At 32.3% G+C, this 16,019-nt stretch overlaps 1 protein-coding gene across 1 annotated transcript in view; it reads right to left on the reverse strand.

Annotated features, from left to right (window-relative positions):
* The window catches only part of TEX11 (testis expressed 11), a 296,261-nt gene that overhangs the window by 201,888 nt on the left and 78,354 nt on the right, over positions 1–16,019 (reverse strand). The window contains exon 9 of the mRNA XM_072956668.1: positions 13,681–13,766. Coding sequence (XP_072812769.1) covers positions 13,681–13,766 — 86 coding nt within the window. The remainder of the gene's footprint in view (positions 1–13,680; positions 13,767–16,019) is intronic.

The raw sequence follows: 16,019 nt of genomic DNA on the forward strand, positions 1-16,019 counted from the left end.
TGATCATCTACATAGAAAATCAACAAACAACAGAAAGAATCAGCCAAAAAGCTCCTGGAAGTAATAACTGATTATAGAAAAGATTTCAGGACACAGTATTCAAAAGTCAATAGCTATCCTATATACCAGTAATGAACCCATGGAATTTGAAGTTAAAATGAAAATACTATGTACATTAGCATCCCCAAACTGAAATACTTAGATATGACTCTAACAAAATATGTATAAGGAAAACTATGAGTGAGGAAACTATGTATAAAATATGTGTGAGGAAAACTATAAAACTCTAATGAATGAAATCAAAGGAAAACTAAATAAATTGAGAAATATTCCATGTTCATGGGTAGGAAAAAATATTTTCAAAATGTCAGTTATTCCCAACTTGATCTATAGATCTAATAAAATCCCAACAAGTTACAATATAGATAATGACAAAAAGATTCTAAAGTTTCTATGAAGAGGCAAAAGACCAAAGAGCAAACACAATATTGAAGGAAAAGATGGAGGGCTGCTGCTAACTGACTTGAAGACTTACTATAAAGCTACAATTATCAAGACAGTGCCTTATTACAGAAATCAAAACATTGGCAAAAGAAAAGACAAATAAATTAGTGGAACAGAATAGAGAGCCCACCATAAATACAGTCACCTGATCTTTGACAAAGGAGCATAGGTGATACAACAAAGCAGTTATTCTCTTCAACAAGTGGTGCTGGAACAAATGGACATCCACACATACCAAAAAAATGAATCTAGATACAGATCTTACATCTTTCACAAGTATTAAAAAATTAACTCAAAATGCATCACAAACCTAAATGTAAAGTGCAAAACTATAAAACTACTAGAAGATAACAAGAGAAAACATACATTACCATGGGTATTGTGATGCCTCTTTAAATACAACACCAAAGACACAATCCGTGAAAGAAATCACTGATAAGCTCAACTTCACTAAAAATTAAAAATTTCTGCTTTATGAAAGACAACATCAAAGGATTTAGAAGGCAAGTTACAGACTTGGAGAAAATATTTGCAAAGGACATATCTGATAAAAGACTGATAGCAAAAACATACAAAGACTCTTAAAATTCAACAATAAGGAAACAAACAACCCAACTTTACAATGGGACAAAGTAGAAAAATCAATCAAACCAAGAGCTAATTTTTTTGAAAGAGTAAACAAAATTGACAAACCTCTGGCCAAGTTCACGAAGAATAGAAAAGACAGAGCACAAATAAACAAAATAAGAAAGGAAAAATGGAGAAATTACACCCAATACCACAGAAATATAAAATATCATATGAGAATACTATAAACAACTATATGGAAACAAAATGGATAACCTAGAAAAAAATGGACAAGTTTCTGGAAACATACTGAATCAATAAGAAATTGACCACTTGAACAAATTGATCACCAGAAATGAAATTGAATTAGCAATAAAAAACTCCCTACAAATAAAAGTCCAGGACCAATGAACACATATGAATGACCAATAGGAACATGAAAAAAATGCTCAATATTACTAATTATCAGAGAAATGCAAATCAAAACTACAATGAGGTATCACCTCACACCAGTCAGAATGGCCATCATTCAAAAGTCCACAAGTGATAAATGCTGGAGAAGGTGTGGAGAAAAGGGAACCCTCCTTCACTATTGGTGGGAATGCATTTTGGTGCAGCCACTGTGGAAAACAGTATGGAGATTCCTCAAAAGACTAGGAATAGACTTGCCTAAGACCCAGCAATACCACTCCTGGGCATATATCCAGAAGGAACCCTAATTCAAAAAGACACCTGCACCCCAATGTTTATAGCAGCACTATTTACAATAGCCAAGACATGGAAACAAACCAAATGTCCATCAACAGATGACTGGATAAAGAAGAAGTGGTATATTTATACAATGGAATACTATTCAGCCATAATAATGACAACAAAACACCATTTGCAGCAACATGGATGTCCCTGGAAAGTGTCATTCTGAGTGAAGTAAGCCAGAAAGAGGAAGAAAAATACCATATGATATCACTCATATGAGGAATCAAAAAAAAAAGACAAATGAACTTAAATATAAAACAGAAACAGACTCACAGACATAGAATACAAACTTGTGGTTGCCAGGGGGAGGGGGGTGGGTAGGGACAGACAGGGAGTTTTAGATTTATAGATACTGACAGGTATATATAGAATAGATGAACAAGTTTATACTGTATAGCACAGGGAAATATATTCAAGATCTTATAGTAGCTCACAGTGAAAAAGAATATGAAAACAAATATATGTATATTCACATATGACTGAAAAACTGTGCTGTACACCAGAAATTGACACAACATTGTAAACTGACTGCAACTCAATAAAAAAATATAGGCCAAAGTTCTTAACAGATACTCACCAAAAAAGTAATACAGATGGTAAAAATAAGCCTATGAAAAGATGCTCCACATCATATGTCACCAGGGGAATGCAAATTAAAACAATCATGCAATATCACTACACACCTATTAGAATGGCCAAAATCCAAAACACTGACAACATCAAATGCTGGTGAGAATGTGGGAGATCATAACTCTTGTACATTGCTGGTGGGAATGCAAAATGGCACAGCCACTCTGCAAGACAGTTTGGTGGTTCCTTTATAAAAACTAAACATATTCTTACCATATGATCCAGCAATCATACTCCTTGGTATTTATCTAAAGATACTGAAAACTTATGTCCACAGAAAAACTTGCACACTGATGTTTATAGGAGTTTTATTCATAACTGCCATAACTTGGAAGCATCCAAGATGTCCTTCAATAGGTGAATGGATAAACTGTGACACATCCAGATAATGGATTATTCAGAACTAAAAAGAAAGGACCTATTAAGCCAAGAAAAGACATGGAGAAACCTTAAATGCATATTACTAAGTGAAAGAAGCCAATCTGAAAAATCTACGTACTGTATGATTCCAAATATATGACATTCCAGGAAAGGCAAACTTTTGGAGACTAAAAAGATCAGTGGTTGACAGAGATTGCGAGGAGGGAGAGATGAATGAGAGCTGAATGGGCAGAGCTAGAGGACTTCCAGGGCAGTGAAATTATTTTGTATGATACTAAAATGCAGTAGTGATGGATACAGTAATTATACATTTGTCCAAACCTGTAGAATGTACAACAGCAACAGTGAACCCTAAGGTAAACTATGGACTTAGGTGATTATGATGTATCAATGTAGGTTCATCCCTAGTAAAAAAAAAAAATGTACCATTCTGGTGAGTTATACTGACTATAAGGGAGGCTATGCATGAGTCGGGGAAGGGGATGTGCAAAATTTCTGTATCTTCCTCTCAGTTTTGTTGTAAACCTAAAACTGCTCTAAAGAAATTTATGTCTTAAAAAAATCAAATTGCACTCAAAACTGGGGGGGTCTTGGAGATTGTGCACATCCCCAAGACTGCCCTCTCAGACATGACCAGAGAGAGAATCTACCAGCTACTAGCCTCTGGCTGAATACAGGGCAAAATAATAAATTCACTGCACTGGGGAAATAGTCTCTAAGACAAATACACATCCTACAGGAAAGGGTGGAAATCTAACTAGCTAAGTGAGCTTAAAGCAAACTTTGACCAATAAAGGACTTATGTATCCAGATGCAGGGGTGAACCCAAGAAAGCCATGAAAAGACAAAAACAGGAGAAAAAACTCTTAGCAGTGACATTAGCGGTCACATACTGTGGGAAACTTAGACTTCACCGTATTAGTCCAGTCAAGTGACCAAACAAACAGGTGACCAAACAATAAGAAGAACAATAAGTTCCAAAAGGGGGGGATGGTATCAAAACTTGCTACAATATACTATCCAAAATGTCTAGTTTTCAACAAAGTATTACATGACATTCAATAAAACAGCAAAATGTGACACATACAGAAGAAAAGGAGCAGGAAATACAAACTGCCTTTGAGAGGTCCCACATGTTAGTTACCCTTAGCAGAAAAATATTTCAAAGCAGCTATTAGAAATATGTTCAAAGAACTATATGAAACCATATTTAAAGAATTAAAGTAAGGTATGTTGACAATGATTCATCAAATAGAGAATAACAACATATCAGTTAAATGATAGAAATCATTTAAAAAGTGGAAATTCTTGAGTTGAAAAGTACAATAACTGAATGAAAAATTCACTAGAAGAGACTCAACAGTAGATCTGAGTGTGCAAAGAGAATAAAACTTGAAGATAGATTGATAGTGATTATACAAATTTAAAGAACAAACAAAAAAGAGTGAGGAAAAAAGAACAGTGCCTCAGAGAAATGTGGGGCATCATTAAGCACAGCAACACATGCATAATTGGAATATCAGAAGGAAACAAGTGAGAGAAAGGGATAAAAATACATTCAAAGAAATAATGGTTGAAAATGTCCCAAATTTGGTAAAAAGCAATAATCTACATATCCAAGGAGTTTAATAGTCTACAAGTAAGGTAACACACACAAAAAAATCCACACCCAGACACAGTACAGCCAAATTACTGAAAGTCAAAGATAGAGAGTCGTGAAAGCAGTAAGAGTTTCAACATGTAAAAAGGAATGACACTAAGATTAACAGCTGACTCAGGGTCAGAAGGCAGGGATGACATATTCAAAGTGCTTACAGAGAAAAAAAAAAAACACCATCAACTAAGAATCCTATATCCAGGAAAATTACTTTTCAAAATGAAAACTAAATAAATACATTCCCAGTGAAAGAAAAAGAGAATTTCTTGCTAGCCAATCTGCCTTACAAGAAATACAAAAGGACAATCTCCAGGCTGAAAGCAAGTGGCACTAGATAATAATTTGAATTCATTATGAAAAAAATAGTAAAGCAATTAGGTAGATAATTATAAAAGATAGTAAGATTACATATTTCTTCTCCTTTCTTTTCTTATTTAAAAATCATATACACAAAAGTCCATAAAATTTTATTGTTGGGCCATTACATATGTATATATTTGACAATAACAATGCAAAGAAGCAGGTTGGGATGAAATTATAATTAGAGTAAGGAAATGACACCAAATGGTAATTCAAGTTTATAGGGATAAATGAAAAAAACCAAAACTGATAATAAGAAGGTTAATATATATTAAAATTCTATAAATATATTTATGTTCTTTTATCTCTAGTCTTTAAAATATAACCATGTATTGTTGAGTTTTAAATATATCTAGACATACTATATATAATAATAATAGCAAGAACAGAGAGAAGGAAATGGAGATATATAGAAGTTTAAGTTTTTATATTTTACTGGAATAAAATTAGTATAAATATGAAGTAATATCCAATAAATTAAGGTATATATTGTAAGTCCTAGAACAACCAGAAAGAAAATAATTCAAAGAATATATAATCTTTAAATTGTTAAACAAATTTAAATGGTATACTATAAAATATCCATTTACAACCCAGCAATTTCACTTCTAGGTATATAAACAAAAGAACTGAAAGTCGGGACTAAAGCAGATACTTTTACATACCAGTATTCATAGCAGCATTATTCACAATAGCAAAAAAGATGGAAAAACCTAAGTGTTCGTAACTTGATGAATGGATAAACAAAATGTGGTAAATCCATAAAATGGAATATTATTTATCCATAAAAGGCAATGAAATACTGATACATGCTATAATGTGGATAAACCTTGAAAACATTACATTAAGTAAAATAAGCCAAACACAAAGTGGCAAATATTATATGACTGTATATGAGGAACCTAAAATATGCAAAATCACAGAGACAGAAAGTAGAATAGAAGTTACCAGGGCCTGAGGGGAGTGGGAGGTGGTGAGGTATTGTTTAATGCATAAGAATTGGTTTGGGATGATGAAAACATTCTGGAAATGGAGAGTGGTAATGGTTACACGACACTGTGAATGTACTTAATGCCACTGAATTGTACACTTAAAATGGTTAAAATGGTAAACTTTGTTATATATATTTTACCATAATTAAATAAATTATTAGTTAAAAAAATGAAGTATTCATACATTCTACAACATGGATGAACCTGGAAAATATACTCAGTAAAATAAGCCAGACACAAAAAGACAATTTTGTGTGATTCCATTTATGTGAAATATCTAAAATAGGTAAATTCATAGAGAAAGAAAGTAGATTAGCTTTCTGGAGCTAGAGGGGAGGGAAAGAGGTGGAGCTAATATTTAAAAGTTACAGAGTTTCTGTTTGGGATGATAAGAAAGTAATAGTGGTGATGGTTGCACAATAAAGTGAATGTAATTAATGACACTGAATTATATACTTAAAATCATTAAAATAGCAAATTTTATGTTATATATTACCACAATAAAAAATAAATTCATTAATTTTCAAAGAGACAAAAAGGGGTGGTAAAGGAGTAAAAGAGGGAAAAAGTAGTCATTAGATATATAGAAAACAAAAAGCAAAATGTCAGGTATAAATTCAATAATATTATTAAGTATAATGGATTAAACAATGCAATCAAATGGCAGAGATTTTCAGACTAAATTAAAAAAGCAAGATCCAATTACATGCTGTTGACAAGAGACACACTTTAAATTCAAATACACAAAGAGGATGATAACTCAGTGGTAGAGCATATGCTTAGCATGTGCGAGGTCCTGGGCTCGGTCCCCAGTACCTCCATTAAAACAACAGCAATAACAACGAAGATACAAAAAGGATGAAAGTTAAGGGATGGAAAAAGATATATTATGTAAATAAGAACCATAAGTATGCTAGAGTGGCCATACTCATATCAGACAAAATAGACTTCAAAACAAACAAATGTTACTAGAGATAAAGGATATTTTATAATGATAAAAGGGCTAATTCATCAGGAAGGTGTAACAATTATAAACATACATGAGCCTAACAATAGAGCCCCAAAATACATGAGGCAAAAGTTGACAAAATTGAATGGAGAGGTACATAATTCAATGATAACTGAGGACTTCAATATCCCACTTTCAATAATGGATAGTACAACTAGGCAGAGCATCAAAAAGGATACAGAAGACTTAACACTACAAACCTACTAACCTAATAGACATCTATATCACCCTTCACCCAATAATAGCAGACTACACATTCTTCTCAAGTGTACATAGAATATTCTCCAGAATGGAACATATTTTAGGCCTTAAAAAGCCTCAGGTAATATAATAGGATTGAATTCATACAAAGTAAGTTTTTCACCTACATGGAATTAGAAATTAAGAACTAAAAGAAGTTATGTAGAAATTGAACAACACACACCTAAATAACCAATATGTCAAAGAATAAACCACAAGGGAAACTAGAAAATACCTTTAGATGAATGAAAAGGAAAACAAAACATACCAAAACTTATGGGATGGAACTAAAGCAATGGTTAGAAGAAATTTTATAGATAGAAACAACAGTATGAAAAGTTGTCAACCTTCCACCTTAGGAAAATAAAAAAGAAAGAGCAAACCAAACCAAAAGCAAGCAGAGAGGGGAAAGTCATAAAGATTACAATGGAAATAAATGAATAGATAATTGAAAAAATAAAAGAGAAAATCAAGAAAACCAAAAATCGGTGCTTTGAAAAGATTCAACAAATTGACAAATTTTTAGCTAGACTGACCAAGAAAAGGAGAAAACTCAAATTACTAAAATCAAGACTCAAAGAGGGGGGACATCACTATTTACCTTCAGAGAAAGACTATTCCTAAGACTGGAGATCTAGTGCTTCAGCTATGTTCCCTTGTATAAATCTCCTAATCTCTTTAAATTTCCATTTCCTTAACTATACAAAATGAAGGATCTATATCAGTCATTTTTAAACCATAAGCAGACAAATCATTTTTTAAACAAAATCTTACAAGAACATATTACATAGGAAATTCATTAAAGCCTAACTTCTTTGAAGCAAGATGGAGATCTTAAAGCAATGTAAGTCTTCTCCTTCTCTTCACGGAGATTCTGAAGTTCTTCTGATAGAACTTAAGGGTACCACGGAAGACAGTTCCTTAATTACTGAGCTAGATGATCTGTAAGAGTTCTTAGAGCTCCAAAGAGTTATCTGTAGTAAATTATCTTCTAATTAAAATTGCTATCATACAATTTGTTCTATTTCCACAAGATGGTGCTAATACATTCCATTTTCCATTAAAACATGTCTTATACATGATCATCTTTATAGTTAATAATTGTATCATAGTCTATGATTATATAATACCTTAAGTTTTCAAACTACTGTTATGTTATTTATGTTATCTTCATTACAAGTCACCTACATAAGTAACAGTGCACTAATTTTTCAATTGAGGATATTGCAGCACATAGTAGTTTTAAGTGAGGGACCCAAGGTCACATAATTGATTAGTAATAGATTTTCTAATGCTAGCTCTGTGATCTTTCCCTAGATCACACTGCCTGACTATAGATATTACTGTCAAATTCTCAAGGTGTCAGGCTGAGAGCAGAAGGGAAAACAAAGCAATGAATACTAAGTAACATTAAAACTGACACAAACTTTCCTTGGGCTCTTTTCCTAAACCATTAATATAAGTGCATGTAAATACATATATGAATATTTCCTTTGTTACTTCCCTTACTTCTTTTTTAAAAAAACTTTATTGAAGTGTAGTTGATTTACAATGTTAGTTTCAGGTATACAGCAAAGTGATTCAGTTATACATATACATACATATATGTTTTTTCTTTTCAGATTCTCTTCCATTATATGTTATTACAAGAAATTTAATATAATTTCCTGTGTTATACAGTAGGTCCTTGTTGTTTATTTTATATATTGTCCTTTAGTTCTTATTAGAAGACCTCTGGTGATACATATTCCTATATAACCATAATAAAGGCTAAAGATTAATAAATTAAAATATCTCATTAATACTGCCCTTATTGTAAACATATATTTTTAACCTATCATGGAAATTACATAATTTGTGTTCACTAGAGTTAGTGAACACTATGAATTTAGAAAAACAACACTATGATTTTTGCTAAATCCTCCTCTGGATTCCATGAGATACAAAAAGTTTTATAGAACAGGAAGAAGACACAATTCTCTTAGCACTTGAGTATACTATAAAAACTATTCCCAACTAATAGGAAGCAACTCACATTAGCTACCTACTAAGACAGGTTTCAGAGAAATTAAAAACGGTGTTAGAAAAGGAGCTCAAAAATTACTCCTCTAATGTACTGCCTACCCAATTATTTATTCACATCCAAATAATCTAGCAATACTAAGTTTAGGCTGTGAGTGTTTTCTTTAATAAAATATAAACTGAGAACTTATGGTCTCAGAAAGATGCTGAAGAAATTATGTTTTCTTTGAATCCCGAAGGGAGAAAAGCAACACAGAGCTCTCACACAAAGAGTTGAAAAACATTCTCATTTTTGTTAACCTACAAAGGACTCTCCTCTTCAGGAATTTATAAGCATTTAGTCTCTGACCTGTAGATTAAGGAAGTAGGGTCATTTAATTTTCATTTATTAAGATAAATATTAGATTATTTTTTACAAAATACTTTCAGGGTTTTATCTAATTCTTCAGGATTCTGTCCAATTCAAATGCTTTCTGTCATTTTCCCAATTTATCTGTCTCTAACATAAAAGAGATCACCAATTAGAAATTTTCCTATGTACAGTTTTTGGCTTGGTTTCATTCCATTAATCTTCTTTATTTGAAGTCCATTTTGAAAAAACTCAACTCTTTAAATCTTCCAAATGCATTTCAATGATTCTCATATTTTTTCTTGTCATTTAATATACTAAAAGAGCTTTTAAAAACTATTTTTGAAAAAAATTTTCAAAGAACAAAGTAAAATGTTAATACTGAGCATCTATGAGTGTGGGGTTACAAGAGACTTTTTCTTTTCATATTACATATTTTTGAGATATCTAAATTTTTATAATTAGCATATATAACTTCTTTAATCAGTAAAGAAATTTTAAACATCATTTTTACTATATCCGTGGGTATTATCCTTTCATTTTGATTGTTCTCCCCTAAAATTAATTTGCCATGATCAGAAAATAAGTCTTAGAGCAAAAGGAAAAAAGTAAGCCTCCCAAGTATTTATCAGCCAGTAGCTCCAAGGAACCCAGTTGAGTAAATTATAAATAACTACTAGAAATCAAGAAAAAATCATCCATAATTAAGAATATCACTAAGGTTTTGGGATTAGGTCATTTTCTTCCCAGAGGGAAAAAAAAATGTGTAAAGTCTTTGCAGTAAATCCAAAGCCTTTTGAGTTGGATTTATTTCTATTTGGTTTACAGTGCTTCTTGTAGAATACTAATCAGTTACAGTGCAATTTCTATACACCTTTTTTTAAAAAGCCAAGTTCAGTATAATATATGTCCAAATTATTAGACAGGACTTCAAAAGATTAAACAGTAAATTAAAATTCCACCTGGGCAACTGAAAGGCCACTAACAATCCCCTAGAGTGCAGAAGAAAGTTCCATATCAACAGTCTCTTCCCACCTATGTATTCTTACCTCTGCCAGAAGCAGACAGAGGAGCTCAATATAGCAGGAATTACATAAGAAAAAGAGAAGAAAAAAAATTGTATTTTATTCAACAACAAACCTCTTAAACATATTTCCAAAGCTGGCATTTTTATTCCAAAGATCTGAAATTTTATATCCTATGGAGTCCTAACTGAATCTGTCATGTGAATACATTAAGGCAGGCACCTTGACGCCCACAGTAAAGTAAGCTGAAGGATTCCCAATTTCATTCATAATTACAGTGGCCTTTCTTAATCTGTGGAATCTCTAATAAGGGGACATGATCAAAAGAGGGTGGCAGAAAGCAAGGAGAGCAGAAGCTGTTTATGAATTCTTCTTAGCAAAAGAAATTGCAGGGGGGAGACAAAAACTGAGAAAGGTTCTAAACTGAGATCTGTTAACAAGAACTAAGGAGCTTTATAAACAATACCCATAGCCACCCTTTAAGTTCCAGGCTTCTACTTCAACAAAATTTCAATACACTACAGCAATTTTGATATTTTATCATTTGTGTAAAAATGGGAGGTTTTCCTTTTAGACTGAATGGGTACTTCCAGATTGTATATAACCTCTAGCTTAAGATACTCACTGTTCTCAAAAGAATTAAGCCTGCAGAAAGTATACTCACTTTCTATGGACTCATTTTCTATGGCCTCCATAAAAATATGAAAGTTACAGAGAAAGGTGCTTAATTAGCAGCTATTCGTTCCTGCTTGTATCACCAACTGCTCCCAACAGTTTTCTCAACATATGGATAATGAAAGCACAGAGAAAAATTGTCCCAAAGATTGGCAGTATATGATAGAATATGTGTTTGTCTTTATAATAGTTTAACCTGGAAAGTCAACAAGTAATCCGCCTTTGATTTCACTGTGATAAATTTTAGAATAAACTAGTGAAGTGGCCAAATTAGTGTCCATTTGCAGTAAATAGCAAACACAACGCCTAGCAAGAGCAGCAGCTGCTGCTATTTATTGAGCTGTTTCTATTTCCCAAGCAGTCACTGAACACTCTACAATTTATGTATCATCGTATTTAAGCTGTAGAATAGTTCTAAAAGGTAGGTATCACAATATTAACAATTTCACACTGTCATAGATGACTCAAATTTTTAGAGAGTTGATCTAATATTAGAAAAACTACCCATAGCATTAAAATTCCTATTGTTAACAATATTGATAATTACTTGGCTCTTTATAAACACACTGCAATATAATCTTTTTCAAGGCATTTGAATATACTTCACCAAGCTGTTTTTATATCCCCAAAAGATGGGGAAAATAATCTGGCAGAAATATTAAAATAATATATAATAACTAGGGCCAGAATTGAAGTCCCAGTCTCATTCCAGTAACAAGAACACAAGAGTCAAAATATAGTAGTGCTCTATACATTTTTTGTTCTATAAACTTTGATAAAAATATGACTTTGGGTCAAATTACAGTCCTAAAAATATAACCACTAACCACACAGTAAAAATCTGATACAGTTAGCTTATGATATAAATGTCAGTCATGTTCCATCACCATCATATTTTCCCTCTGTAAGCTTTTGTAAAAATTGTTGATGATGGATAAGAGGTCAACAATCCATGGCAGATATGAAAATAACCTACATGTCATGCCACTTCAAGCCTCAGCCTTATCTTATAACCAGTTCCTACAGAACATTCACGTTCATTCTTGGCATAAACCTCAGGATCACCTCCATAGTCTTAAGCTTCCAGAAGCCACCCATGGCACCACAGCATCCTTTTTCTTTCCTTTTATTTTTTGTCCTTCCCATTCCTGTCTTCTTGGCATACAAATATTTTGATAGGCTGATTCTATAACCTTTGTGAGTACTTTACCCCTAAACACTGCCAAATTATGGAATAGAACTCACTCATCATTCACTCTATATAAAAAGTCTGTTCATTTAAAGGGAGCCTGTTGTAAACCTATGCTAAACTAGCTAGCTCCTTTGGTATATTTTTAATAATTCAATTCATTAAAATGTGATTTATAATAAAAATTCGGGTATATCCCACTTATGTGAAGCATCCTAAATTGAGATAAGTATATTTCTTATAACTGCATAAGCCTGTTCTGTCAGGGACAGTTCTTTTTTTTAATTTAAATTTTTTTGGGGGGGGAGGTAATTAGGTTTACTTACTTATTTTTAGAGGGGGTAATGGGGATTGAACCCAGGACCCTGTGTATGCTAAGCATGCACGCTACCACGTGAGCTATACCCTCCCACCTAGGCATAGTTCTTTATAGAGTATGATCAATCTTTGGGCTCTAAAAAGTCTTTTCCATAAAAAAGTTATTTGTATAAATATTTTATTAGAGATATATATACCTGTGAATACAATAAACTTAATGATCATATTTGTATTCATTTCACTAATGGCAAATGTAATTTTCACAATATTTACACAATCCTTGGGAGTATCTCCAAATAACTAAAATTAACCCTGTATTCAAAGAGGGGAAATATTTATTGAATTGATTTGATAGATTTTACTCCATAATCCCTTGATATTCAAAGCACTTTATGTGGCATCTCCAGGAAAATACATTTTCACAAATTCATTTAACAAATAGTAATGAGTATCTACTGTATGTCAGAACCTGTGTTAAGTCTAGGTATTCAGAAAGACAGGGTTCTTGCCTATAGTTGCTATATTTTTGCACTATTCCCTTGATATTTCCAGACTCAACACAGCAGTACAAATCTTAGTATGGCACTAAGGATATAGTAAGTGCTAAATATATACTTACTTGACTGATATTAAAATACCAAAATTCATTTAAGACTAAATAATTTTAGCTGATCCTACTATTTATCCACTTGTCCTTACACTCTGGGATTGGCAGATAGCAATATATACCAAAGCAAAACATAAAAATTTCTATATTCTTGATGGAGATACAAATAAGGAATGGAAGGAGAACATGCTCTTATGTTATATTAAGAACAGAATGCATTTTACTATCAACTGGAAACATGTAAGAATAATAAACAATACATGTTAAAGAAGTAAATAAATTTAGCATGTTGGCTTTTGAAGTCAGAAAATGTTTAAATTGCCAAAGTACCCTACAGTAAGTATTAAATGAACTATATAATAATCCTGAATTTATATTCATTATTTTTGTTTACATTACCTAAGCCAGAAAGAACTTTCTTCATATTTATTCTTCTGGTAGGTTTCTACTCCAAAGTTGTAACAGAGACTGTGAAGAGATCCGGCCTACAAAGTTAAAAAATACATATATATGTGTGTGTGTGTGTGTGTGTGTCAGATTCATGATTCCCTTAACATTAAAAAAAAAACTACAGCATTTCAGAGACTTTAAGACATGTTTAAAGTGTTCTGCACATCAAAATAACCTACCTTTCCTTATCAAAACCTCTCAATTTATATAAAGAGGAGTTATAAAATATTCAGGGTGTGGCATTTGTTACATGTGGAAAAGTAACAGAATACATACTAATAGAACTTGAAAGGTCTTTTGTAACAAGAAATGGGAAACCTAACCATTGCCCAGCAAAGAACAGGCTAAAATGCCTCTGTGCATTGCCAGATCCAGTAAATCACATTAGAAAAGAGAGTACATTCAAAGAAAAAAAAATCACCACTAAGGGGAGCAAAAAATTACTTTTTAAAAATTAAGACAATTTTAAAAAATTCTAAATTTCAAAGCACTATCTAGTCATAAGACTTACTTAGAAATAATTAATTTAATGGATCTCTTTAACAATAAAAATTTTATTTACATAAATTACCACTGAAATGAATGTAGAAACAAGTATGTGAATGGTGCCATAGAAAAACAGTCTTATGGATTAACTTAATCAATGATACAGTCCCAGCATCAATGCCATATCTTACAGAATTTTCAGTTCTTTTGGGGGGTGTGGTAATTAGGTTTACTTATTTATTTAATTTTAGAGGAGGTACTGGGGGTTGAACCTAGGATCTGGTGTATGCTAAGCATTGGCTCTGTCACTTGAGCTATACCCTCCCACCCTACCCTCACTTTTGCCAATGCCTTGTCATTGAAATTTGTTTCTCCAGTCCGTAAGGTAAGAACTGAATTCTTGTGGTTGTTTTAATTTTCATCCATCAAAATACTGGGAAACGGCATAAGAGAAAAAATTTTAATTCTAATAATTTACTCAAATATTCTCTCAGTATTTATAGAAATCATCTATCCAGATTCTGATTATACCCACATAAAGGAGTCCTTTATAAGTTTTACCTGAGTAATACTAGAGAAGCAGATCCTCAGTTAAGAACCCAAGATCTGAGGCAAGTTACTCATAAGTAATGTGTAAAGATCTGTCTTGCTTCAAAAAAGTTTCCCCTTGAATTAGAGTACATTCAGAAAGTAGAAGTTCAATATGCATGCCTGAGCACATCAGACCTACTGTATATTTGAATCTAAAATAAAGAATAGTCTTGGTAATGTGGGCCTGGCAAGAATCCAGAAGTATTTAAATGCATTCTTGACATTTCAGCAGAAAAAGCTTAACTCATTACATGCCCCAGATCCCATAGGTTCACACAGGGCCACACCAATTATCTAGCTATATTGGAATAATGCAGCTTACATCCACTTATTGCAGAGAGACTTGCAACTAACTTGTATAGAGAAAAATAGAAAATAAAACGTTTGATGAACATTTAAATGTACTGAGTCCTTATTCAGTTTCCTCAGTATTTGTCTCTGCCCTCACAATCCCTTCAAGTACACTTACATTAAATGCCTCTTCTTAAGGGAGAAAATACAAAATAATAACAAACTTATGACAACTAAGCTGCAAAATAGTAAATATCTTTTAAGAGACCTGCAGTATATCTTCACTGTAATGACAGAAAAAAAAATCTTTTAACTACCAGTACTGATCCATTTACTCATTCATTTCTACATTGAATAATAAATATTTACTAAGCATGTCCTATCTATTAGGCACTACTTTAAGCATTAGAAATACATCAGTGAACAAAACAGACAAAAATCCCTGTCCTCATGAAACATTTCTAATGGGGTATTAAGTACTAAGATTTATACAAATGTATCTTTTAAAAATATGTTCCTCACCTTCCATGGAGTGCCAGCATCTCATTCTGCAAGCAATACACAATGGCAAAAGACAACACAAAGAAGGTAGATCTGTAAAATCCACTGTATATTCGTCATACAGAAAAGGACTTATGGGAGCTCCAGGATCCAAGGTATCTCTAGAACTTCCAGCCACTGCTACATCTATTGGCCCAGAAATGACAGATCCAACCAAATACCTACTTTACAATGCCAAGACTACTATATAGATGATTTTAAAAACTCAATTAAATACTGCTGCTAAAATGAGTCTGATCACTAACTTTTGAGTTCAATATGAGGCTTTTTATTTTTAATTAACTAGATAATTTCATTTTCTGCAAATTATTTTGTAAATTAGGTTCTTAAAATTCAAAAAAAGTAAACCTATTATTTTT

The sequence above is a fragment of the Vicugna pacos genome, chromosome X, assembly GCF_048564905.1.
Source record: "Vicugna pacos chromosome X, VicPac4, whole genome shotgun sequence".
In the NCBI taxonomy this organism is placed as follows: domain Eukaryota; kingdom Metazoa; phylum Chordata; class Mammalia; order Artiodactyla; family Camelidae; genus Vicugna; species Vicugna pacos.